Below are 26,080 nucleotides of genomic sequence, written 5' to 3'. Positions count from 1 at the left end.
TCACGATCACCATACAATTCACCTGTATGGATTGTGCCAAAAAAATTGGATGCTTCTGGAGAAAAATAATTCAGGCTTGTCATAGACTATAGAAAATTAAATTTGGTAACGATACCAGATGCCTACCCAATTCCAAATATAAACGATGTCCTAGCTCAATTAGGTGAAAGTAAATTCTTTTCTATATTGGACTTAAAAAGTGGATTCCACCAAATCCCTCTCAAAGAAACCGATATAGAAAAAGCCGCTTTTTCCATTAATAATGGAAAATACGAGTTCACTCGTCTCCCATTTGGACTCAAAAACGCGCCGGCAATATTTCAAAGAGCTCTCGACGATATATTACGAGAACACATCGGAAAAAGGTGTTTCGTCTACATAGACGACATTATAATTTTTAGCAAAGATAAAGAGACACATTTCAAGGACATTGAAATGATATTCAAAACACTCCAGACAGCCAATATGAAAGTTCAAATAGATAAATGCGAATTTTTGAAATCTGAAGTTGAATTTTTAGGATTCCTAATATCTAACGAAGGTATCAAAACCAATCCTAAACGGGTCGAAGCAATATCACAAATTCCTCCACCCAAAACCTTGAAACAACTCAGATCATTTTTAGGTATGACCAATTTTTATAGAAATTTTATACAAGATTACGCGAAACTTGCAAAGCCACTAACCATGCTCTTAAGAGGTGAATTTGGACGTATACCGAAGAATAGTTCCGCTAAAATTTCTATTAAACTGAATGATAATGCGTTGAGTGCATTTTTCAAACTACGTAGGACTCTCATGAATGAAGTAATCTTGGCATACCCCGATTACACAAAAGAATTCCAACTTACCACCGATGCCTCCAAATACGCTATTGGAGCTGTTTTATCTCAAAACAACAAACCCATTACATTTATATCACGGACTCTTACAAAGGCTGAGGAAAACTACGCGACTAACGAGAAGGAAATGTTTGCAATAATTTGGGCATTGACTTCTCTTAGGAATTATCTTTATGGTAGGTCAAAAGTAAAAATCTTTACGGACCACCAACCACTTACATACGCACTCAGTAATAAAAATAATAACCCTAAATTGAAAAGACGGAAAGCTATATTAGAAGAATACAATTACGAAATGCATTATAAACCTGGAAGGTCGAATCAAGTCGCAGACGCGTTATCGAGATTACCGCAGGTAAATCAGATTAATATGCTTTCCGATACGGTACATAGTGAAGATAGTTCTCCGGAACGACTAATACAAATTGCAAATGAACCCATTAACGTGTTTAAAAATCAAATATTTCTCAAAATAGGCGAATCGTCTTCATATCAGCTTCAAATAATTTTCCCCACATACCATAGACATATAATAACAGAAAGAGAATTTACTGATCAAATCATTATAGACATATTCAAAAGATATTTAAATCCTTCAGTAATAAATGGACTAAATACCGATGAATCAATATTGGGCAAAATACAGGAAATTTATCCAATACATTTCTTCAATTATAGAATCCGTTTTCCTAGAAATTTTGTGACCGATTTAACGGATCAGGTTGAACAAGAAACAGAAATCATTAACGAACACAGAAGGGCGCATAGAAACTCCAGAGAAAATAAATACCAATTATTGAGAAGAGTGTATTTCCCAAAAATGCAGGAAAAAATAGAGCGAGTGGTAAAACAGTGTACGATTTGCAAAGAACAAAAGTATGATAGACATCCTAACAATCCTATTTTACAAAATACTCCGATACCATTGTATCCTGGACATATAGTTCACATTGATATTTATCACTCAAATAGGAGAGTAATACTCACCGCGATTGATAAATTTTCTAAATATGCGCAGGCAAAGATTATTAACTCCAGGGCAACGGAGGACATTCGTCAACCATTACGTGAAATCTTAATTAATTTCGGAGTTCCCGAAAAAATAGTTGTGGACAATGAAAAGTCGTTAAGTTCCGCACCTGTTTTACACATGTTACAGGGCCAATTGGGTATAGAAATTTTTAAGGCTCCACCATACTCCAGCACCGTTAATGGTCAAATCGAAAGATTCCACTCGACACTATCTGAAATAATTAGATGTGTAAAGAGTGAGAGGATTCACTATACTTTCGAGGATCTTATTGATAGATCGATTTTGAAATACAACTATTCTATACACTCTACTACAAAACGAAGACCCGTAGACCTATTTTTTGGTAGAGAGGTTTCAACTGACCCGGACAGACTAAATAATATACGAACTCAAACGATAAAAAGACTTAAAGACAAACAGGACTCCGACCTACAATATCACAACAAGACAAACAAACCTTTCAAACAATATGTGACTGGGGATATCATATACGTAAAGACAAATAAAAGAATCGGAAATAAATTATCTCCAAGATATAGGAAAGAGATTGTAAGAGAAAATAAATCCAGTACAATAATTACTGAAAGCGGACGGATAATTCACAAAAAATTGATAAGAAATTAATTTTTTTTATTTTTAGATTACTTTTTATCACGATAACGATATGTACTGCTGAAATTCAGATAATGGAGTATTCAAACAGTAAACTTATAACTATAGACGATGGAGAAGCATTTATACAGGACGGAATATTTCGACTAATCCATGTAATAGATATCGATAAATACGAGACATTGATACGAATGACTGAAAGAGACATAAAAGACAGGATCCATCCAAACAACATGCTCTTGCCAATAGTTCAACACGAACTAGCGCAATCACTAAAGTCAATAGAAAGATTAAGGACAACACATAAATCCAAAAGATCAATTGACTTATTAGGAACGGCATGGAAATGGATCGCCGGTTCCCCCGACCATAATGATCACTTACTACTTACAGACAAAATCAATAATGCATTGACGAATAACAACAACCAAGTAATATTAAACGGAGCAATATTAGACAAACTAAAAGACGCGACAGACAGGATTAATTCCATTTCGAACATTACTGCAGAAGAGGACCGAAACATTTTGGCATTGGACTTAAAATATCGACTTGAAATTATAAATAAGGAACTCACGAACATAGAATACGCAATACAATGGGCAAAATCAAACATTCCAAATTCATTCTTACTTTCGAACTCTGAAATGTATAGGATTAAAGATGTATTAGACACAGACAATATTCCTTTCATAGACTTGGAAGAAGTACTAGAGTTTGCACACGTCAAAATCGCATCAAATGGTAGTAATATCCTCTACATTATCAATTTTCCAACCGTTTTGAAAACCCCGTACAAAAAAATTATGATTCTTCCAGTAAAAATATTTGACACAATAACTAAACTTGATTTTAAATATGTATTACAAAATAAAAATATAATGTATGGTATAAACACTGTTTGTGAAATTCATAATAAAATAACTATATGTAAAAAAGATAGCTTGACTGATCTAAGAAACGAAACTTGCGTATATGCGTTATTAAATAACAAAATTCCGAAATGTTCTCTAATAAACAATCAACATATTCCTGAAGTGCAGGAAATAAATACAAATTTATTATATTTAAATCAATTCCAAGGACAATTAATTGTGGATGGAAAGAATGTCCCACTAAACGGAACCTTTTTGGTCAAACATAATAATATTTCGATACAAATTGAAGATAAAACCTATTTTTCTAAAGAAATTTCATACTCCAAACCTCTACCCCCACTTTTTCAATTTAAAATAAATCCTACACCCTCAAAAAAAATCGCTTCTCTAACATATGTTCCAAACATATTTTGCAGGAAGCACATATATTATTGGATACCGCCGAAACATTAATATGTTTGTTTTATGTGAGCATATTATATGTTTGGAAGCATTTTGAGTCCAAAAATAGAATATGCTTGGAAGAATTCCCCAAAGAAGATTGTGTTCATTCCCTCACTTATTTTTAACTTCCACGAAATTTTTGAGTTCTTCGCATCTTTTTCTGTAATACAAATATGCTGTTTTTTTTTTTTCAAATGTCTATTTTCTTGGTTCCGAATGTCTATTCTCTTTATTTCGAATACTCAATCTACTATTCAAATTAAATAATATTTAGACTTAAGCATACCAAATTTTTGGCCATATTATAAAACATTTTTCCGAAACAACATACAAGCGGTTTCACAGAAATTGCTCTCATTTCATTCTCTCGCTGTGTTATGTTGATATCTTTTTATTCAACCCTCCCGGTTTCCATCTCTATTTCTTTCTCTATACTAACTCTTTCTCTCTCTCTCTGTCGCTCTCTGAATAAAGTATCACAACATATATATGTTTACTCGAAATTTGTAAATTTATATATGTTTACATTCACGCATATTATTTTTATGAAACATTCATGCCCCAAACATAATATATTCTAACATATTAACATATGTGTCCCAAACATTTTGTGTTAGTTTAGGAACATTGCATGTTAGCACTTAAATATATTGTGTTTAAAAATTGTGCCCGAAACACATTTTGTTTATATCGGAACATATGAAAACCATATTTTTCTAACAGTGTATAGATACAAAACAAATACTTTCATTGCAAATGATAAAACAACTTCAAAATAATAACACAGATCAAATAAAGCTACTCAAGTGAAATGGATACATATTTTTCTATTCTTTTTCATCAATTTTATTACTCCTAACACTTTTAATAATACTCTTTTTTATAATAAAACATATCATTGTCAAATCAAAACACATTAACCAAAATTCCGAAATTACATTTAGAGACGTTCAAAATATGCTTGATAGTTCGAACGCGGACGTTCGAATTTAAAGGGGGAGGAGTTAATACGAAATATATTGTACGTAAACATAATTAATTGTCTTTCATAAATTCATAGAATTTCATTTTCATTTGCTTCACACATGCCCCATGCAAGTGTTGCAAAACTAAACATTTCGTTTCTCATGTTCAATCTTTGAAATTCCGGGAATATTGCAAACCACAGAGCAACTCCTCGTTGCAGCTGCAATAGAGCTAACATCGCACTTTTAGCGTGCGAATCACGAATAGATCAGGCAAGGCATCTTTTATGAAACATTTTGTATTTCAGTTTTTAATTGAAGCTTAAACAATAAAGAAAGCTCGCGCGTTAACTTTTTTTAAAAACTCAAAAAACATTAATTTGTTTTAATTTATACAATTGGGCAGAAACAAAATTTTGAGCATTCAGGTCGAAAACCTATGTTGTTAGCACCTATATTACCTGTTTATTTTCATAATTCATTATGATTGTAAATATATAAATAAATAAATAAAATTTTGAGCACAATATTGTTTGGGAGAATTTTTTTAAGCATATAATATTTTTGGGTGCAAAATGCTTCCAAACATATTATATGTTCACATAATAACATATTGTTTTTTGGAAGACAACATTATTGAATTTGGATGCAAAAATACAAAATGTTTGGAAATTGACTACCCAAACATATATTGTTTAGACCAATATGCTTTCAAACATATTATATATTGGAAGAGATCAAACATATAAATGTTTGGGCAATAGCCAAAAATGTATATGCTTGAAGCAAAATATGTTTGGGAGTATATGTTACAGAAGCGAATTTTTGTGAGCGTGTAGGTGGGGAATGATCCAAAGCAACAATTGAATAAGTTTCTTTTCTTTAGAATAAATTATTAAAGAAAGCAAACAATAGTTCACACATAAATAAATGTATGTGTTGGTTGTAAAATTATCAAAGCGACAGAGAGAGTATAGAGAGAAATAGAGATGGAAACCGGGAGAGTTGACGAAAGATATCAATATAACACAGCAAAAGAGTCAAAAGAGAACAATTTCTGTGAAACCGCTTGTATGTTGTTTCGGAGAACTGTTTTATGATAAGGCCAAAAATTTGATATGTTTAAGTCTAAATATTATTTAATTTGAATAAAGAGAATATACATTCTGAACCAAGAGAATAGACATTTGAAAAACAAACAGCTTATGTTTTCGCCTTGAGAGCAGCATTTTATGTATGTGTGGACATGTGTTTTGTTTATCATTTTGGCATTATTTTTTTCTTGGTTCGTTAAAAGAAATCAGGGGTCTTCATAAAAATAACGAAAGGGCACTATACTCTTTTTAGAGTTGGGACGGTAAAATGAAATAAGGAGGAAATAGTGAAAAATTACACAGTAAAATGTAAAAAAACAAAGTTTAGTTTCTCTTTATTAAAAAGTAGTCCACGAGGAGTTGACGGACACCATCAAATATAAAAGCGGGCATTAAGTTCGAGTTTTACAGCTGAAACAATTTAAAAAGTTTATTTTCTTTAAAATGAATTATTAAAGAAAAATAAAAGGAATTTTAGAGCGATGGTGTTAAATGCTAGTAAAAAACTGTTCACTCCTAAATAAATTTATGTTTATATTATAAAATTATGTATGTATGTTTATACTCGACTCCACGTTCTTCTTTTGTTAGTTTTTGAATTCCTTCCAAATTTTAAAGTTTTGTACAAAAACAGTTTTTTATTACAAGATTGTTATTTTTGCAATAAAAAATAATATTTTATCCAAAAATCATTCAATTTCGTTTATATCAAGCACTGTTACTGACTATAAATCTTTAATAACGCACATTTCGATGTTTCATTTAAAAAAATTAATATAGTATACATATAAATGTGTAAATTAAAAAAAAAAAAAAAAAAAAAAAAAACAAAAAAAAATGTTCGGTCGGAGCAGGGATTGAACCCACGACCCTTTGCATGCAAGGCAGACATGCTAACCACTGCTCCACGTGGCAAACAAAAGTATGTTTCTGTTAAATAATGTTATGTTTGCATGGGCTCGTGGGCGCTGCAAACTATGCTATGTAAATGTAACTTATAACGATAATTATCTACTGGTGACTATAACAGCTACGTAGCCCAGTGGATAGTGTGTTGGCTTACAAACTGTATGGTCCTCGGTTCGATTCTCCGTGCAGGCGAAAGGTAAAATTTAAAAAATTTATAAAAGTGAATGATTTCTTCAACATTATTTGTATTACAGAGAAAGGTGCCAATAACTAAAAAATTTCGTGGAAGTGAAAATTACGAGTATGTTAGGGAATGAGCACAATCGTGTTTGGGAAAAATTCTTCCAAGCATATAATATTTTTGGCTCAAAATGCTTCCAAACATATAATATGTTCACATAAAACAAACATATTAATGTTTCGGCAGTATGCAATAATATATGTGCTTCCTGCAAAATATGTTTGGAACATATGTTAAAGAAGCGATTTTTTTTGAGGGTGTAGGATTCGATGGAAAAATATTTATATATTACTCGACTTCACATTCTTCCTTTGTAAGAGTTGTTTGAATTTCTTCGAAAATTTCAAACTTGTGTACAAAACCCTTTTTTGTTACAATTTTTTTTATTTTTGCAATAAAAAATATTATATGATTTGAAATCAGTCCATTTCGTTTATATCAAGCACTGTTCTTTTCTGAATTTAAGTCTTTTATAAGACACACTTTACAGTTTCGTAATAAAAAGTTAATATAGTAGTATGTAATCTTGAACACCTTTTCGGGATATTCCTAACGTATTTGGAATATACGTAAACAAATATATGTAAAAAAAAAATAAAAAAAAATGGTGTCGGTCGAAGCAGGGATCGACCCTTGGCATGCAAGGCGGACGTACCAACCACTGCTCCACGTCGCCAACAAATGTATGTTTAACAATGTTATGTTTGCATCGGCTCGTGGGCGCCGCAAGCTATGCTATATAAATATGACTTATAACGATAATTATCTCTTGATGACCATAACAGCTACGTAGCCCAGTGGTTAGTGTGCTGGATTACAAACTGTGTGGTCCGCTGATCGAATCCCCGTCCGGCAAAAGGTAAAATTTAAAAAATTATAAAATTTAATAATTTCTTCTACAATGTTTGTATTACAGAAAAAGGTGCTAAGAACTAAAAAACTCATGCAAGTGAGGAAAATGTGAGGGAATATACAATTCGACAGAAAAAAAATTGAGCACAATCTTCTTTGGGAGAAAATTCTTCTAAGCATATAATATTTTTGGGTTCAAAATGTTTCCAAACATATTATATGTTCACATAATAACATATAGTTTTTTGGAAGACAACATTATTGAATTTGGATGGAAAAATACATACTGTTTGGAACTTAGACTACCCAAACATATTATATTGTTTAGACCAATATGCTTTCAAACATATTATATATTGGAAGAAATCAAATATATAAATGTTTGGGCAATACCCAAAAATTTATATGATTGAAGCAAAATGTGTTTGGGAGTATATGTTACAGAAGCGATTTTTTTGAGGGTGTAGAATTGTATTTTATTTGAGATCCATAAATAAATTTCCCGTCGGCCCAGAATTTAAGATATCGCTATATAATTACTTGAGAAATCTCCATATACACCCGATGCCCTTGGAAGCTGTAATTTTAAATTAAACCTCTGCCAACACGGACGAAAAAGACTGTTTTTTCATATGTTTGGGAGTAAAAATTATATGTTTGGAACTCAAATTTGTAAACACAATATTTTTAAGTGCAAGCATATAATGTTCATAAACTAGCATAACACGTTTGGGACATATATGTTAATATGTTAGAACATATTATGTTTGGGACATAAAATGTCTGTATATATAATATGCTTGGATGCAAACATATATTAATTTAGAAATAGACTATTAACATATATGTGTTTAGAAAGAGAGACATAAAATGTGTGCTGGAAGTAAAATAATGAAAGTAAAAAAGTGGCGCCTCAAAAATATATATACACAAAGAAAATTCAATTAAAGATTGGAAAAATACTGTGTGTGAATATAAACAAGTATAAATTTCCAAATTTGGAGTAAACATATATATGTTGTGATATAAGATCGCCAAAAATTGTATATGCTTAAGTAAAAAGATTAAAATGAGTATTCGGAGAGAAAATTCATTCGGAACCAAGAGAAAAGACATTTGAAAAAAGAAACATGAGTTCTGTTTCTCATTTTCGCATTACGGGCACTTTTTTTGTTTCGTCACAACAAATCGGAACGTAGGACGAGTAAGTCAAAATATTCAAACAAAGGTAATTAAAGGGATCTTCATAAAAACTAACGAAAGGGCACTATACACTGAAAAATAGCATGCCCAGTTCCAAAGATTGTGTCTCTATTTTAACAATTTTGGTATTGATTCCGAGCCAATGAAGCCGAGAATTCAAGTAAGGATACTTTTAAGACACAATTCTCTTTTAAATGTGGGTTTTGTGTATTTGACTCTATGAAGCAAATTTTAGTTTTTTGCTTTTTCAGCTTTTTTCATATGCTATAAAAAGTCCGTTGAAAACAAGATGTCCAGTAGAAATTATGCTATGTTTCAAGTAAAAAACGTCCTTAAAATAACGTTTTGAAAAACATGTCCAGATGCAAAAATGCAACAAATTTGAGGACAGTTTCATTAGTTTTAAAGAATTTTTTTGAATTATTAAAGTCAAGTTGACCTTAGCTCAATTTTTTTTCTTTCATGTTATGATAGCCATTTTCAAGTCACTTAATTATAAGGGAAACACGACTTCATTAAAAAGTTTATCGACTTTTGAACATGGAAAAAACTTTATATTAGAGAAATGCGTCGTCTAAGCTAAGCAAAATTTGTATTCTTATTTTAAGGACATGAAATCTTTGGCCTCACGACAATATTTTTTCAGTGTACTCTTTCTAGAGTTGTGACAGTAAAATGAAAACATTGGGAAACAGTGAAAAATTAAACAGTAAGATCTATAAAAACAAAGATTAGTTCCTCTTTATTAATGAGTAATCCAAGAGTTGGCGGATTCTTCGAAAATAAAAGCGGGCATTGAGATCGAGTTTTGTCGCTAAAATTATTTCTCATTTTAACGGTAAAACTCGAATCGGTAAACCCAGAATAACATTATAACTTTTTTAGGCAAATTGTATTATAACTTGGTGGGGCATGATCCAAAGCAACAATTGAATAAGTTTATTTTCTTTAGAATAAATTATTAAAGAAAGAAAATAATTGTTCACACCTAAATAAATGTATGTGTTGGTTGTAAAATTATTGTTTAGAATTTAAATATAATGTGCTTTTGAATGGTTATCGTTAACTTTAGGATTCGATGGAAAAATATTTATATATATACTCGACTTCACATTCTTCCTTTGTAAGAGTTTTTGAATTTCTTCAAAAATTTCAAACTTGTATACAAACCCTTTTTTGTTACAAAATTTTTATTTTTGCAATAAAAAATAATATATGATTTGGACTCAGTCCATTTCGTTTATATCAAGCACTGTTTTTTTCTGACTTTAAGTCTTTTATAAGACACACTTTACAGTTTCGTAGTAAAAATTTAATATAGTAGTATGTAATGTTGAACACCTTTTCGGGATATTCCGAACGTATTTGGGATATACGTAAACAAATATATGTAAAAAAAAAAATAATAAAATGGTGTCGGTCGAAGCAGGGATTGAACCCAGGACCCTTGGCATGCAAGGCGGACGTACCAACCACTGATCCACGCCGCCAACAAATGTATGTTTAACAATGTTATGTTGTTAAACAATGTTATGTTTGCATCGGCTTGTGGGCGCCGCAAGCTATGACCATAACAGCTACGTAGCCCAGTGGTTAGTGTGCTGACTTACAAACTGTGTGGTCCGCTGTTCGAATCCCCGTCCGGCAAAAGGTAAAATTTAAAAAAATTATAAAATTTAATAATTTCTTCTACAATGTTTGTATTACAGAAAAAGGTGCTCATGGAAGTGAGAAAAATGTGAGGGAATATACAATTTGAGCACAATCTTCTTTGGGAGAAAATTCTTCTAAGCATATAATATTTTTTGGGTTCAAAATGTTTCCAAACATATTATATGTTCACATAATAACATATAGTTTTTTGGAAGACAACATTATTGAATTTGGATGGAAAAATACATAATGTTTGGAACTTAAACTTGTTTAGACCAATATGCTTTCAAACATATTATATATTGGAAGAAATAAAATATATAAATGTTTGGGCAATACCCAAAAATGTATATGCTTGAAGCAAAATGTTTGGGAGTATTTGTTACAGAAGCGATTTTGAGGGTGTAGGTTTGTCGTCGAGTCGACATATAAACACATTTGGGCATATAAACACATATGGCAAAATAGAACACTTATATCGGTCTATTTTTGGAACACTACAAATACAATTGGAATACTGTTAAAATGAGATTTAGGTACACCACCTCGAGTCGACTCCGGTGTCGAGGCTAATAAGAAATGCTGGAGTCGGAGTCGAGCAAAATTAACTCGACTCCACAGCCCTGGCTAACACTAAACGATTTTTTCAACCTACTAAACGGCAACCCTTTTAACCCTCTCATACGTTATTTAACATATAACCTTAGATACAGGAAGCTTATCATGAATGAATTTTGTAGGATATTTCCTTTATTTAGTATTCCACGCAGCAGAAAAATGCGTGACTCCAAAAATTCCCAAATAAAATTGCCGTGGTGTACAAATTAAATAAACGTTTATTGGTAACACAAAAAAAAGGAAAAAAAAAACATTTGAAAACTTCAAACACAGAAAATAATTTTTCAACCAAAAATGCCAAAATTGCTATGACTAAAAAATTAACAATATAACAAAGTATTTGAATTGAAGAGTACTAAATTACAACAATCGCCCCCTCAAGTCAAATGCTTTCCAAAAAAAAAAACTACATATCAATATTTAAAAGTTTACAATTATGGAGGTGAAGTTGCTTGCCCAATATTTTAGTGAAGATATCAGCTGCGTTTTCGTTAGTAGGAATATATTTGATATCAATTTTATGGTCATCATATTTTTCACGTACGTAATGATATCGAATGTCTATATGTTTGCTTTTCTTCTGAACAGTTGGATTCTTGACTAAAAATTGAGCGCCCTGGTTATCGCAAAGAATTGTAGTTGGATCTTCCAAATAGATCTTGAAACCAAGCTCATTAATTAACTCTCGATGGAAACAAACTTCTTTTGTGGCTTGGCAAAGGGCAATATATTCAGCTTCCATCGTGCTTAAGGCTACCACTGATTGCTTACGTGATTCCCAAGCGACGGGACCATTCCCCATAAATAAAACAAAACCTGAGTAGGACCTTCGATCATTCAAGTCAGATCCCCAATCAGCGTCTGCAAAGCAATTTAGACATCCAGAATTTGCTTTAAATGTTATTCTTCCATCTGGGTACTTTTTCAAATATCTTAGGACATGTTTTGCTACTTGGAAATGCTCCTTGTGTGGATGAGAATTAAATTGACATAGTCTTGAAACAACATGCATAAGATCAGGTCTTGAAATTATTGCCAAATACATTAAAGCACCAGTCAGACTTTGGTATGTATGGGAATCTAAATCTTCGCATTTCTTATCACATTTTACCAAAACTGCACCACTAGGCCATGGGGTACTTGCTGGATTACACTCTTCCATTCCCCAACGTTTCAGTATCTCTTTACAGTATTTTTTCTGGTGAATTGTTATATCACCTTTTTGACCATCGCGTTCTACTTCCATGCCTAAATAAAATTTCACAGGACCACGATCAATAGCCTTGACGTACTTGTTCAAATTCGTCACGATTTCATACATTTCCGTCTCGTATGAACATGCTATTAACATATCGTCGACATACAATGCGATTAAAGTAATCTTACTTTTTTCTCTTTTTACATACACGCATGTATCTGATTTGCATCTTTTGAAATTCATCTTCAACAAAATATCATTGACCTTTTTATTCCACTCTCGACCTGCTTGTTTCAAGCCATATAAGGATTTTTTTAATTTACATACCTGGCTTGTATTATTATCAAACATAGGAGGCTGCAACATGTATACTTCTTCATGCAAATCTCCATTTAAATATGCCGCTTCTATATCGATGTGATTAACCAACAATCTGTGTTGAGCTGCTAAAGATAAGAATAATCTTATCACAGAATGTCTAACAACGGGAGCAAAAGTTTCTTTATAATCCACGTTATACTTCTGGGAGCACCCATGCGCCACAAGCCTGGCCTTGTACTTTTCAACAGAACCATCAGGATTGCGTTTCAAGGCAAATACCCATTTGCACCCAATCACATTCTTTCCTTTAGGCCGATCCACGAGAGTCCAAGTTTGGTTTTTGATCAAAGATTCGTATTCCTTTATCATTGCCTCATTCCATTTGCTGGAATTCTCGGAATTCAGAGCTTCTGCAATAGTTTGGGGATTCTCTATTATTGAATTTAACATTTCCACATTTTCGACTAATCTTGGTCTCAGAACTCGATCGGATTTTTGTATTTTATATTTGTGTTTCCTCTTATTATCAACCACGATCGTTTCATCCAATTCGGAACCATCATCTACTTCTATCTGGTCTGTAGAATCTACATTTTCTTCCATTGAAACATCATTAGAAGAGGATAAATCAGGTGGAAATGCTTCTACCTGAGCGTTATTACTTTCTTGATTTTCTTCAAAATTTGACTGCTTCAAAATTTCTGTACAAAACAATTCAGATTTATCTGACTCACCAGATATATTTTCAAAGGACTCTTCATAAAACAATACATCCTTAGCAATTTGAATCTTTCTTGATTCGGTATCCCAAAAGCGATATCCTTTTGTTGTAGTAGAATAACCAACAAACTTCATCTTGATTCCTTTAGGCATAAATTTTCTTCCCTTAGATTTGGGACCCTTACGTAAAACAATAGCATCGCAGCCAAATGTTTTGAAATGGGACACTGACGGTTTTCTTCCATTCCATTTCTCATATGGTGTACACTCACCTAAAACTTTCGTCGGAGCTCTATTTCTTATATAAGCGGCTGTATTTATTGCCTCACCCCAGAAAGTTTGTGGTAAACCAGACGATTCCAACATGCACCTAGCCATTTCCACTAGCGTTCTATTCGCCCTTTCGGCCACTCCATTTTGTTGAGGAGTATAACAAACAGTTGTCTGGTGAACTATACCTTTCTTTGCAAAGAAATGTTGAAAATTCGCATTAACAAATTCCTTGCCGTTGTCGCTCCGAACAACCTTTATCTGACGGCCTGTCTGCTTCTCCGCGGTCGTAGTAAAATTTTCGAAGGCTTCAAAAGCTTCAGATTTTTTTCTTAAGAAATATACAGATGTAAAACGAGAAAAATCATCTATGATGGTCATGAAGTAAAAAGACCCACCAATCGAACGAACATCCATAGGCCCGCATATGTCCATATGCAACAATTCGAGTATATCGTTGGTTTGTATACTGCGTTTAGTTTTACAGGGTTTTGCAGAAATTTTGCAAATTCCACATGTTACACAATCTATACTATCTGGAACCTTCAAGTCTAATCCCGAAACCATGTTCTTTGACGCTAATTTGTCCATGTCATTCACATTTATGTGACCGAATCTCTTATGCCATTTTTGAGCTATTGCTGTATTATTAGCCACATTTACAGTCTGGACCACATCCATTTTTAATTCAGCAATAAACATGTCGTCCATCAATTTTGCCTTCAAAATTGCTAAACCATTCGCACTTTTCATTTCAGCTCCATTTCCGTTAAAAATCACGGAATGGCCAGCATTGATAATCTTTGTAATTGATAAGAAATTGGAATGAAGTTTTGGTACATACCATACATTTCGCAATGTTAATGTTGTTGTAGAAGTCTGCAATTTTATATCTCCAATTCCTTCAGCAAATATGTTCTCCCCTGATGCCAATATGATTTGCTGTCTTGATTCTGTCAATGATAAAAAAAACTCTTTATTCCGACACATATGCGATGTTGCCCCACTATCCAGAATCCACGATGTAGCAATATTTGACCGATTATTAAATAATGAGCACGCAAAGTCATTCTTTTTCTTTTCAACGTCTCCACTCTTACACTGAGATCTTATGTGTCCCAGTTTACCACACCGGAAACATTTCATATTTGCTAAAGATGATTTTTTCTCATTGGAATTATTTCTTGACTGCCATCCGCTTTTTTGATTATTCCCATGGTTTGAATCCATGTAATGATTTGATTTACCTTTCTTGAAGTTTGCGGCGAAAACGGTCTCTCCATTGTGTATATTTTTATCATCTTGACGGTTCTCTTCTTCCAAAATTTTCGAAATTAAATTATCATATGTGGGCAACTTGTCTCTGCTTTCAATAGCAATTACAAAACCTTCCATTTCATCAGGAAGACTGCAGAGCAACAGAATGGTCAATAGATCATCATTTAGTGTAATGCCAATCTCCTTAAGTTCATCAATAGTGGAACAAAACTCATTTATTTGCACTGAAAATTTCTCACCATGCCTGAACTTGAACCGAACCAATTTCTTGAATAGCTTTACCTTTCTAGATGCTGTGTCTGCCTTGTATAACGAATTAAGGATATCCCATGCTTCTTTGCCAGTCGCACAATTCTTGATGTGAATTAATTCGCTCGCCTTTACTGAAAGAGTTATCGTCGCTAATGCCTTTTTGTCATTGTTTGTCCAAATTGCCCTTGCAGCAACATCCACGGGACATTCGGTTTCAATTGTATTCCATAAATCCAGCGTTATCAATAAGCTTTTTACCTGGATACACCACGTTCCATAATTTTCACCATTAAGTTTCTCTATACCAGCCATAGAATTAGCCATTTTGATTCTTTTTCACAGATTTCCAATCTCCAGATACTCCAAAACAATATTTAAGAGCTGGGAAAATCTGGGCCCATAACCTTTGTAGGATTTTTCCTTTATTTAGTATTCCACGCAGCAGAAAAATGCGTGACTCCAAAAATTCCCAAATAAAAATGCCGTGGTGTACAAATTAAATAAACGTTTATTGGTAACACAAAAAAAAGGAAAAAAAAACATTTGAAAACTTCAAACACAGAAAATAATTTTTCAACCAAAAATGCAAAGATTGCTATGACTAAAAAATTAACAATATAACAAAGTATTTGAATTGAAGAGTACTAAATTACAACAAATTTGATCCATATTTCTATGCAGAAGCCAACTATTTCTTTCTTGTTATACCTTTCAATCAAACTGTTTCACATATTTAATCCGATAATACCGTGTGTGAGACACAACAAAATTGTTATGTCATATAAGACTTTCGTTAATAAAAAAATCTTTTCTAATCTAATCCGAATCTAATCTATTGGGTTTAATTTAATTTTTTATAATATTGTTTTTCATAAAATTTATTATAAAAGCAAATATATCGTAAAAAGTAGAAATAACAGAAACAATGTAAAAGAAATAAAAACAATATAACAATAAAAAATCAGTCTTTATATTTTTTAAATAAAACTTATTTTGCCACATATAATTCGTATTCGTAGATACAGAATTAATTAATTCTCTACCATCGGGAGTTGATAAAAGAATGTTGAAAATTTTTAAAGTATATTCTTAATAATAGTTTGGCTTTTATTCGATCGAAGGTCATTATGACATATACATTTTTTTAATAATGGTACACTCAACAAAAAGTGAACTCTCTATTTCACTAAAGCCAATTTTACTTTATTTTAGTTCATGGAATTATTATGTTTGGAGAAAGTTGCCTTTACTTTAATAATTTTTTGTTTACGTTAGTTAAATTAACTAAAACCGAGGAAAAAAATATACTCAAATGAAGCATAAAGATTAACTAAATTCGTGTATTCCACAAAATAGTTCAGAATTTCTTTAAATTTGTAAATTTTACCAAAAAGGCGTCCATCATGAACTTCGTATGTCACTAAAGACATTCTTGCAATTTTGAACTCCAAATTTTTCCTTCAAACTACAAAATTTTCTTTAACAAGTGAAAAAACTTAGTTATGTCTAATAAATTTTCTTGAATTTGTCGAAAAATATTTACTTATTTTTATGACATCGACGTGATGCCAACGTTTGTAATACTGTTTAGTTAAAATTTTCTACAAATATTCAAAATTTTCTAAAATTAACCGAAAGTTTTCTTCCTGGTGGGACTGTTTTTTCAGTGTATATACATTTTTTAGAACACTAATGTTTTTTCACAAAATACATTGCTTACATTGGAATAGAAAACATAAATGAGATACATACTTAAAGATAACTATATTTTTAAATTATAATGGCACCGCACAAAATATGTATCAGATTAGTCCTCGCGGTATAAACAGAAAAAAGTTAAGTGTTTTGGAAACTTCCATCTCTGTTATGAACACATGTTAAATTTTGTTTCGATCTGACAACTCCTTCATATAGAAACAAGCGTTCAAAAAAAGACACATCCGCAATTTTTTTACAATGGAAAAATTAGAAATGCGTGCTTTCATTAAATATTTACATAAAAAAGGTTTATCGGGACAAGAAATTCATAATGATCCTCCTTCATATGAAACAGTAAAAAATTGGGTTGCTGATTTTAAACGTGGTCGTGTCAAGCAATGGAGATGAACCACGTAGTGGACGTCCAAAAACAGCAACAACAACAGAAATTTTAGCCAAAGTGCATGATATGGTATTAAATGATCGACGAATAAAAGTGCGTGAAATTGCTAATATCATGGGCATCTTAAATGATCGAGTCCATTTAATTTTGCGTTTTACCTCAAATGAAGATGCAATTACAGTTGTAAACCACTATTTTGAAGACCTGGAGGAAAAATATTCTAATCAAGGGATAGAATTGCTACACTGTTAGAAAAATATGTTTTTCATATGTTCCGATATAAACAAATTGTGTTTCGGGCACGATTTTAAACCACAATATATTTAAGTGCGAACATGTAATTTTCCTAAACTAACACTAAATGTTTGGGACATCTATGTTAATATGTTAGAATATATTATGTTTGGGGCATCAATGTTTCATAAAAACCATATGTGTGAATACAAACATATATAAATTTACAAATTTCGACTAAACATACATATGTTGTAATATTTTATTCAAAGCGACAGAGAGAGTATAGAGAGAAATAGAGATGGAAACCGGGAGAGTTGACGAAAGATATCAATATAACACAGCAAAAGAGTCAAAAGAGAACAATTTCTGTGAAACCGCTTGTATGTTGTTTCGGAAAACTGTTTTATGATAAGGCCAAAAATTTGATATGTTTAAGTCTAAATATTATTTAATTTGAATAAAGAGAATATACATTCTGAACCAAGAGAATAGACATTTGAAAAACAAACAGCTTATGTTTTCGCCTTGAGAGCAGCATTTTATGTATGTGTGGACATGTGTTTTGTTTATGATTTTGGCATTATGGGCAAAATTTTTTTCTTGGTTCGTTAAAAGAAATCAGGGGTCTTCATAAAAATAACGAAAGGGCACTATACTCTTTTTAGAGTTGGGACGGTAAAATGAAATAAGGAGGAAATAGTGAAAAATTACACAGTAAAATGTAAAAAAAACAAAGTTTAGTTTCTCTTTATTAAAAAGTAGTCCACGAGGAGTTGACGGACACCATCAAATATAAAAGCGGGCATTAAGTTCGACTTTTACAGCTAAAACAATTTAAAAAGTTTATTTTCTTTAAAATGAATTATTAAAGAAAAATAAAAGGAATTTTAGAGCGATGGTGTTAAATGCTAATAAAAAACTGTTCACTCCTAAATAAATTTATGTTTATATTATAAAATTATGTATGTATGTTTATACTCGACTCCACGTTCTTCTTTTGTTAGTTTTTGAATTCCTTCCAAATTTTAAAGTTTTGTACAAAAACAGTTTTTTATTAAAGATTGTTATTTTTGCAATAAAAAATAATATTTTATCCAAAAATCATTCAATTTCGTTTATATCAAGCACTGTTCCTGACTATAAATCTTTAATAACGCACATTTCGATGTTTCATTTAAAAAAATTAATATAGTATAAATATAAATGTGTAAATTAAAAAAAAAAAAAAAAATGTTCGGTCGGAGCAGGGATTGAACCCACGACCCTTTGCATGCAAGGCAGACATGCTAACCACTGCTCCACGTGGCAAACAAATGTATGTTTCTGTTAAATAATGTTATGTTTGCATGGGCTTGTGGGCGCTGCAAACTATGCTATATAAATGTAACTTAAAACGATAATTATCTACTGGTGACTATAACAGCTACGTAGCCCAGTGGATAGTGTGTTGGCTTACAAACTGTATGGTCCCCGCTTCGATTCTCCGTGCAGGCGAAAGGTAAAATTTAAAAAAATTATAAAAGTGAATAATTTCTTCAACATTATTTGTATTACAGAGAAAGGTGCCAATAACTAAAAAATTTCGTGGAAGTGAAAATTACGAGTATGTTGGGGATTGAGCACAATCGTGTTTGGGAAAAATTCTTCCAAGCATATAATATTTTTGGCTCAAAATGCTTCCAAACATATAATATGTTCACATAAAACAAACATATTAATGTTTCGGCAGTATGCAATAATATATGTGCTTCCTGCAAAATATGTTTGGAACATATGTTAAAGAAGCGATTTTTTTTGAGGGTGTAGAAAAGCGTTGGACTAAGTGTATTGAAGTTTCAGGATTATATTGAAAAATAAAAATATTTTTGAAAAACTAACCACTCTCTTTCATTGATATGCTAAGAAGTTTCCGAACCGCCCTCGTAAATCTGGTACAACTATAGTTTTATTGATAGTAAAAATATTCTCTTTCGATGTGTTTTTTTAGTAACATAAACTTCCTTTTTTTAAGTATTATTAAAGGGTGATTCTTTTGAGGTTAGGATTTTCATGCATTAGTATTTGACAGATCACGTGGGATTTCAGACATGGTGTCAAAGAGAAAGATGCTCAGTATGCTTTGACATTTCATCATGAATAGACTTACTAACGAGCAACGCTTGCAAATCATTGAATTTTATTACCAAAATCAGTGGCAGAAAATCCGCTTTTTTATCGACAAATTTTGTTCAGCGATGAGGCTCATTTCTGGTTGAATGGCTACGTAAATAAGCAAAATTGCCGCATTTGGAGTGAAGAGCAACCAGAAGCCGTTCAAGAACTGCCCATGCATCCCGAAAAATGCACTGTTTGGTGTGGTTTGTACGCTGGTGGAATCATTGGACCGTATTTTTTCAAAGATGCTGTTGGACGCAACGTTACGGTGAATGGCGATCGCTATCGTTCGATGCTAACAAACTTTTTGTTGCCAAAAATGGAAGAACTGAACTTGGTTGACATGTGGTTTCAACAAGATGGCGCTACATGCCACACAGCTCGCGATTCTATGGCCATTTTGAGGGAAAACTTCGGAGAACAATTCATCTCAAGAAATGGACCGGTAAGTTGGCCACCAAGATCATGCGATTTGACGCCTTTAGACTATTTTTTGTGGGGCTACGTCAAGTCTAAAGTCTACAGAAATAAGCCAGCAACTATTCCAGCTTTGGAAGACAACATTTCCGAAGAAATTCGGGCTATTCCGGCCGAAATGCTCGAAAAAGTTGCCCAAAATTGGACTTTCCGAATGGACCACCTAAGACGCAGCCGCGGTCAACATTTAAATGAAATTATCTTCAAAAAGTAAATGTCATGGACCAATCTAACGTTTCAAATAAAGAACCGATGAGATTTTGCAAATTTTATGCGTTTTAAAAAAAAAAAAGTTATCAAGCTCTTAACAAATCACCCTTTACATATGTAGCTAGAATAAATTAGTAGCTAGAATAAAACTTGAAAATCAAGCCAAATAAAGCCCGTCTGCCAACCCTACTACCGATGAACTATGGGGCCAACGACCGGTTTTTGGGGCAAATTTAGAGGCCTATCATTACTCATTATTTATTATGATGTTATGGAAAAGCAAAAATGTTGTCCAAAATGGTTTACTAGAGTATAAAGACAGCTGTTTCCGATTTCCACATCGTCATCAGTTCCCTTTATTGGACGATCTACACATTTCAATATTGGTAAAGCTTTCGAGACTGTTGTTGTACGAAGTACATTCTTGTACTCTAGTACACGTAACCTAACTTCAGACGGGGCACCATCGTGAGCTTCAACGCAGTTTTAAAAAATCCATAGACCTCTGGTACGCCAATAGGACAACGTTGGGTTGATTGCGTAATTTCTTTAGGATTAACAAAGCAATTCTGCGTTTCTTGAACGTTTTTTTCTTGAGGGATTACCAACTTTTGATGTCGTTACATTAGGAAAGGTTCGACAGCCATTTTTTAAGGGTGTAGTTGTACTGACATGAACGCTTGTTATAATTTATTGTTATACTAAACTAAGCAGTCAATAATAAAAAAATAACGTTTAATTAACTTAATTACAGCGAGCACTTATTCAAAACTATGAGCGATTTATTGGTCACTGAGGGTTATGCTGCTGTTGGCTACGAATATATTAACGTGGATGATTGTTGGTTAGAGAAACGGAGATCTTCAAGAGGAAAACTTGTACCTGACAAAGCTCGATTCCCAAGAGGCATGGCAGCGTTATCAGAGTATGTAAGTTGATTCTTATTTGTGATTTTATCAATGCATTAAAACTTCGAAGACTTTTCTATTAGGAATACAGTACAGAGAATGAAGCCGACCCATTTTTGTCGGCGGCGGCTAACACTAAATTTTTGCCTCCGGCGGCGGCGGCTTGACGGCTAAGCCGATAAAAAATTGTCTGTTCGGCGGCGCAAAATTATCTATTATAAAATCAATTTGAAGTTTTCCCAATTGTAATGTGATTAGTTGTACAACCAATCTTACAATCAAATTTACATTTCATTCAAATTTTTTGAGCTAAATTTTTGTAAAACTATTATAGCAACTTGATACTAATTGATTAAAAGTGGAGAGTTCAAAATTTTGGCAAAAACTATAACAAATATTATTAAATTTTTCTGATATAAATCAATATTTTAGATTAATTGGCGGCTAAATTTGAGTCGAGATGAGTCGACATATTCGGCGGCGGCGTCGACTGCTAAAAACGGGTCGGCGACGGCTAAAATCGGCGGCGCGACTCGGCGGCTTCATTCTCTGATACAGTAGATAACTGATATAAGAATTTTTATAAGAATATATTATATGAATATGTTTTAAAAACTTCGGTTTCGAAAATTCTGTTTTCATATATCAATATCTGCCCTATATCCTGGGTTGGCACGTTTATAAGGCTTCGCCAAAAATATAATATGCAGTCTAAATATTATTTAATTTGAAGATTAAATTGCGTAGTCGGAGTAAAGAGAATATACATTTGGAACCAAGAGAATATACATTTAAAAAAAGGCATGTGTTTTTGCCAAAAGAAATCGGATCGTGCGACGAGTAAGTTAAAATATTTAGGAATAAAGGAAACTAAAAAAAAAACAGTGGAAAGTATATAAAGATTACAAAGGGATCTTCAAAAAAAATAAGTTTAGTTCCTCCTTAGTAATAACATAAGTAGTCCAAGAGGAGTTGACTGACACTTTCAAAAATAAAAGCGGTCCTTAAGTTCAAGTTTTGCCGCTAGTTTACAAAATAAAATTTTTTCATATACATTTGATGAGATGTGACTTTTCTTATGTATTTTGATCTACTGAATTCGAAAAACTTTTTTATTTTATTTTCTCAATTCTCTATATCTCAACCGTTATTTTTAGAGTTTCTCTCTTTTTTCACTAAACAAAGTATATATCGAGTTAGAAATGTCCGATTATATCGTTGTTAACACTTAAATAAAAGGTATTGAGATGACGAACAATTGTGTATAATTGTATGTAATAAGTTAAGTGGTTCAAAAAATATCGATGCAAAAAGGGCAAATTTTCAAAAAAAACACCTGTTTTTCCACCTTATCCAAAAGCTCAGTTCATTTCGTTTATATCAAGCACTGTACTTCTTTGACTGTAAATCTTTAACAACACACATTTCGAAGTTTCATTGTAAAATTTTAATATAGTAATATATAAATATAATTTTTTTTTGTAAAGTTTGTAAGGCTTGAGGTCATGTTGTAATAAAAACAAAATAAAATCTTATTTTTTTATAGTGTTTTATTTTTATTTTCTTTCCAATATTTCGAACACCATCGTTGTCCTTCTTCAGGGAAATTCACTTTAACAAAAGAAGAAAATTTAACAAAAATTAACCAAACAAAAAGACAATTGTATTTTAAAATATTACAAAAATAATATAAAATTTACATTTTGAAATGCTGGTCTTGTTTTGACTTGCTCGCCACTACGTTTGAGTTTACACTAAAAGCTATTTCTTTTTACTGTATTTTTTAACTATATTTCTATATATATGCGCACAGTGGTCCGTGCCAGTCTTATAATTTATTCTTTTTTCTGTCGGTATATTTATAATATGTAGCATTTCTAAAATATATCTTCTTTTATAATTGTTTTCCTGGGCTAAAATATCTACATCTTTCAGATTAGGTTGATGCCCCGTTGTTGTGCAATGAGCTGATAGAGCCGTCTTCTGTTCCAATGTTTTTTCTGTTGCTTTTTGATCCGATTTATGCCCAGAGAGTCTAGTTTTTAATTTTGTTTTTGTAGTGCCGACATATACCTTCTGGCATATGTCAGGCTTGTCCCCATTACATGTGATCTTGTACACCACATTCGATTTATCGTAGTTATTAATTTTTGATTTGGTTCTGCTAAAGAACTTGTTAACTGTGTTGTGATTATATTATTCAACCGTCGAACTGAACGGACGTGTTTTCTAATAGCGGAGTATTTCATCGTAATAAGTACTTATTACGAATTTCACGTGTGGTGGAAATAATAAACCACCATGCAGCTAATATGTCCATTGACAACATAAGCTATTCAAACGACTGACTTTATTAATAAACAATGAAACTTAACATTATTCTTATAAGAGAATTTTAGCAGTAATAAGAGTCTGCTCAACCTCTCTTATAAATACACTATTTTTTTTTTTTTTTTTGATTTTTATTGATTTTATTGATTGATTTCGTAAAGCTAGTACAACAAGATCTTAAATCTTATAAATGAAAGTATCAGCTTATCATATTTCAAATGTTATATGTAAGAAACAAAATAAAAATTTATAAATTATATTTTGAACATATTAACATAATATAATAAATAAAAACTTATTAACATAATATAATAAAAAGAAGTGAAAAGTGTGTAAAAAGTATGTAAAACTAAAATTTTGTAATTAAAAACAATATATATTATTTTCTTTAAGTAAATGTTTTAAATATTTCTTTTTTAAACAAGTTAGCATTGCTTATAGTTTGTAAACGTGATGGTAAGGAGTTCCAAAGAGGAAAACTAAATATAAAGAATTGTCTCTCTGATATCAATGACTTAGGTTAGGTTAGGTTAGGTTATGTGGCAGCCCGATGTATCAAGCTCACTTAGACTATTCAGTCCATTGTGATACCACAGTGGTGAACTTCTCTCTTATCACTGAGTGCTGCCCGATTCCATGTTAAGCTCAATGACAAGGGACCTCCTTTTTATAGCCGAGTCCGAACGGCGTTCCACATTCCAGTGAAACCACTTAGAGAAGCTTTGAAACCCTCAGAAATGTCACCAGCATTACTGAGGTGGGATAATCCACCGCTGAAAAACTTTTTGGTGTTCGGTCGTAGCAGGAATCGAACCCACGACCTTGTGTATGCAAGGCGAACATGCTAACCATTGCACCACGGTGGCTCAATGACTTGATTCGTGGGTGTATTACTTTTAGTCCTCTGTTTGATCGGGCAAAACGAATACAGTTGTAAAGGTGCTGAGGTTCTTTAGTGTAAATTATTTTATGTAGTTGTGTCAGGCATTTCACTTTTAGTAGGTTCTCGAACGTAACATTAAATAGTTTAAAAGCAAACTCAGATATACGGTCTCGGCGGCCTTTGTTGAAAACATATCTCACCCTTTTCAAAAATAAATAGACAATGCAATAAATCTATACATACATACATTACAAAAATAAATCATTCATCATAACATCTAGTTCCTCTTCTCGTAATTTTTTTGATTTGCTTCTTGTTAATCTTGGACTCATGGAATCGCTTTCTGATCTTAATCTCTTTTTACTCTTTATTCCTTGACAAAAAGTTAAAGGCTTTCCTGGTGCCCTTTTGGTATTGGATTTTCGTATCGGATCAATATGAGCATGTTTTTGGGTGCCATTAACGATAACTATATATCTTAAATTACTTAGCTTTTTAAATATCCTTCCAGGAATCCACTTAACATCATTCGAAAACACATTTCGATACAGAATTATCTCGTTTTCTTTAAAAGTTCTATTCTGAGGCAATAACTTAGTCGTTTTTGGATTTTGTACTCTATCTGTCACATTGATACAACCATCTTCTTTCTCTTTTTCAACTAAAATATCTAGCAGTGATCTAGGTTTAAATTTAAACATCAAGCTTGCTGGTGATGCTTTTGTTGCTGTTGAGGGTTTATTCCGATAATTCATCAAGAAGTTGTTCAATTTGAGTTCCCAAGGTAAAGGGTGATTTGTTAAGAGCTTTATAACTTTTTTTTAAAAAAAAACGCATAAAATTTGCAAAATCTCATCGGTTCTTTATTTGAAACGTTAGATTGGTCCATGACATTTACTTTTTGAAGATAATTTCATTTAAATGTTGACCGCGGCTGCGTCTTAGGTGGTCCATTCGGAAAGTCCAATTTTGGGCAACTTTTTCGAGCATTTCGGCCGGAATAGCCCGAAATTCTTCGGAAATGTTGTCTTCCAAAGCTGGAATAATTGCTGGCTTATTTCTGTAGACTTTAGACTTGACGTAGCCCCACAAAAAATAGTCTAAAGGCGTCAAATCGCATGATCTTGGTGGCCAACTTACCGGTCCATTTCTTGAGATGAATTGTTCTCCGAAGTTTTCCCTCAAAATGGCCATAGAATCGCGAGCTGTGTGGCATGTAGCGCCATCTTGTTGAAACCACATGTCAACCAAGTTCAGTTCTTCCATTTTTGGCAACAAACAGTTTGTTAGCATCGAACGATAGCGATCGCCATTCACCGTAACGTTGCGTCCAACAGCATCTTTGAAAAAATACGGTCCAATGATTCCACCAGCGTACAAACCACACCAAACAGTG

The 26,080-nt window shown here is 32.5% G+C and overlaps 1 protein-coding gene across 2 annotated transcripts in view; it reads left to right on the top strand.

The window, feature by feature from the left end:
* Positions 1 to 26,080, top strand: part of LOC142225770 (alpha-N-acetylgalactosaminidase) — a 336,310-nt gene that overhangs the window by 92,210 nt on the left and 218,020 nt on the right. For both annotated transcript variants that reach the window (XM_075295592.1, XM_075295593.1), the window contains one exon: positions 21,317 to 21,491. In XM_075295592.1, coding sequence (XP_075151707.1) covers positions 21,317 to 21,491 — 175 coding nt within the window. The remainder of the gene's footprint in view (positions 1 to 21,316; positions 21,492 to 26,080) is intronic.

This window comes from Haematobia irritans, chromosome 2 (assembly GCF_050003625.1).
Source record: "Haematobia irritans isolate KBUSLIRL chromosome 2, ASM5000362v1, whole genome shotgun sequence".
NCBI lineage: Eukaryota > Metazoa > Arthropoda > Insecta > Diptera > Muscidae > Haematobia > Haematobia irritans.
The sequence above is the reverse complement of the archived record's forward strand: the minus strand, read 5'-3'. Positions and strand labels throughout refer to the sequence as shown.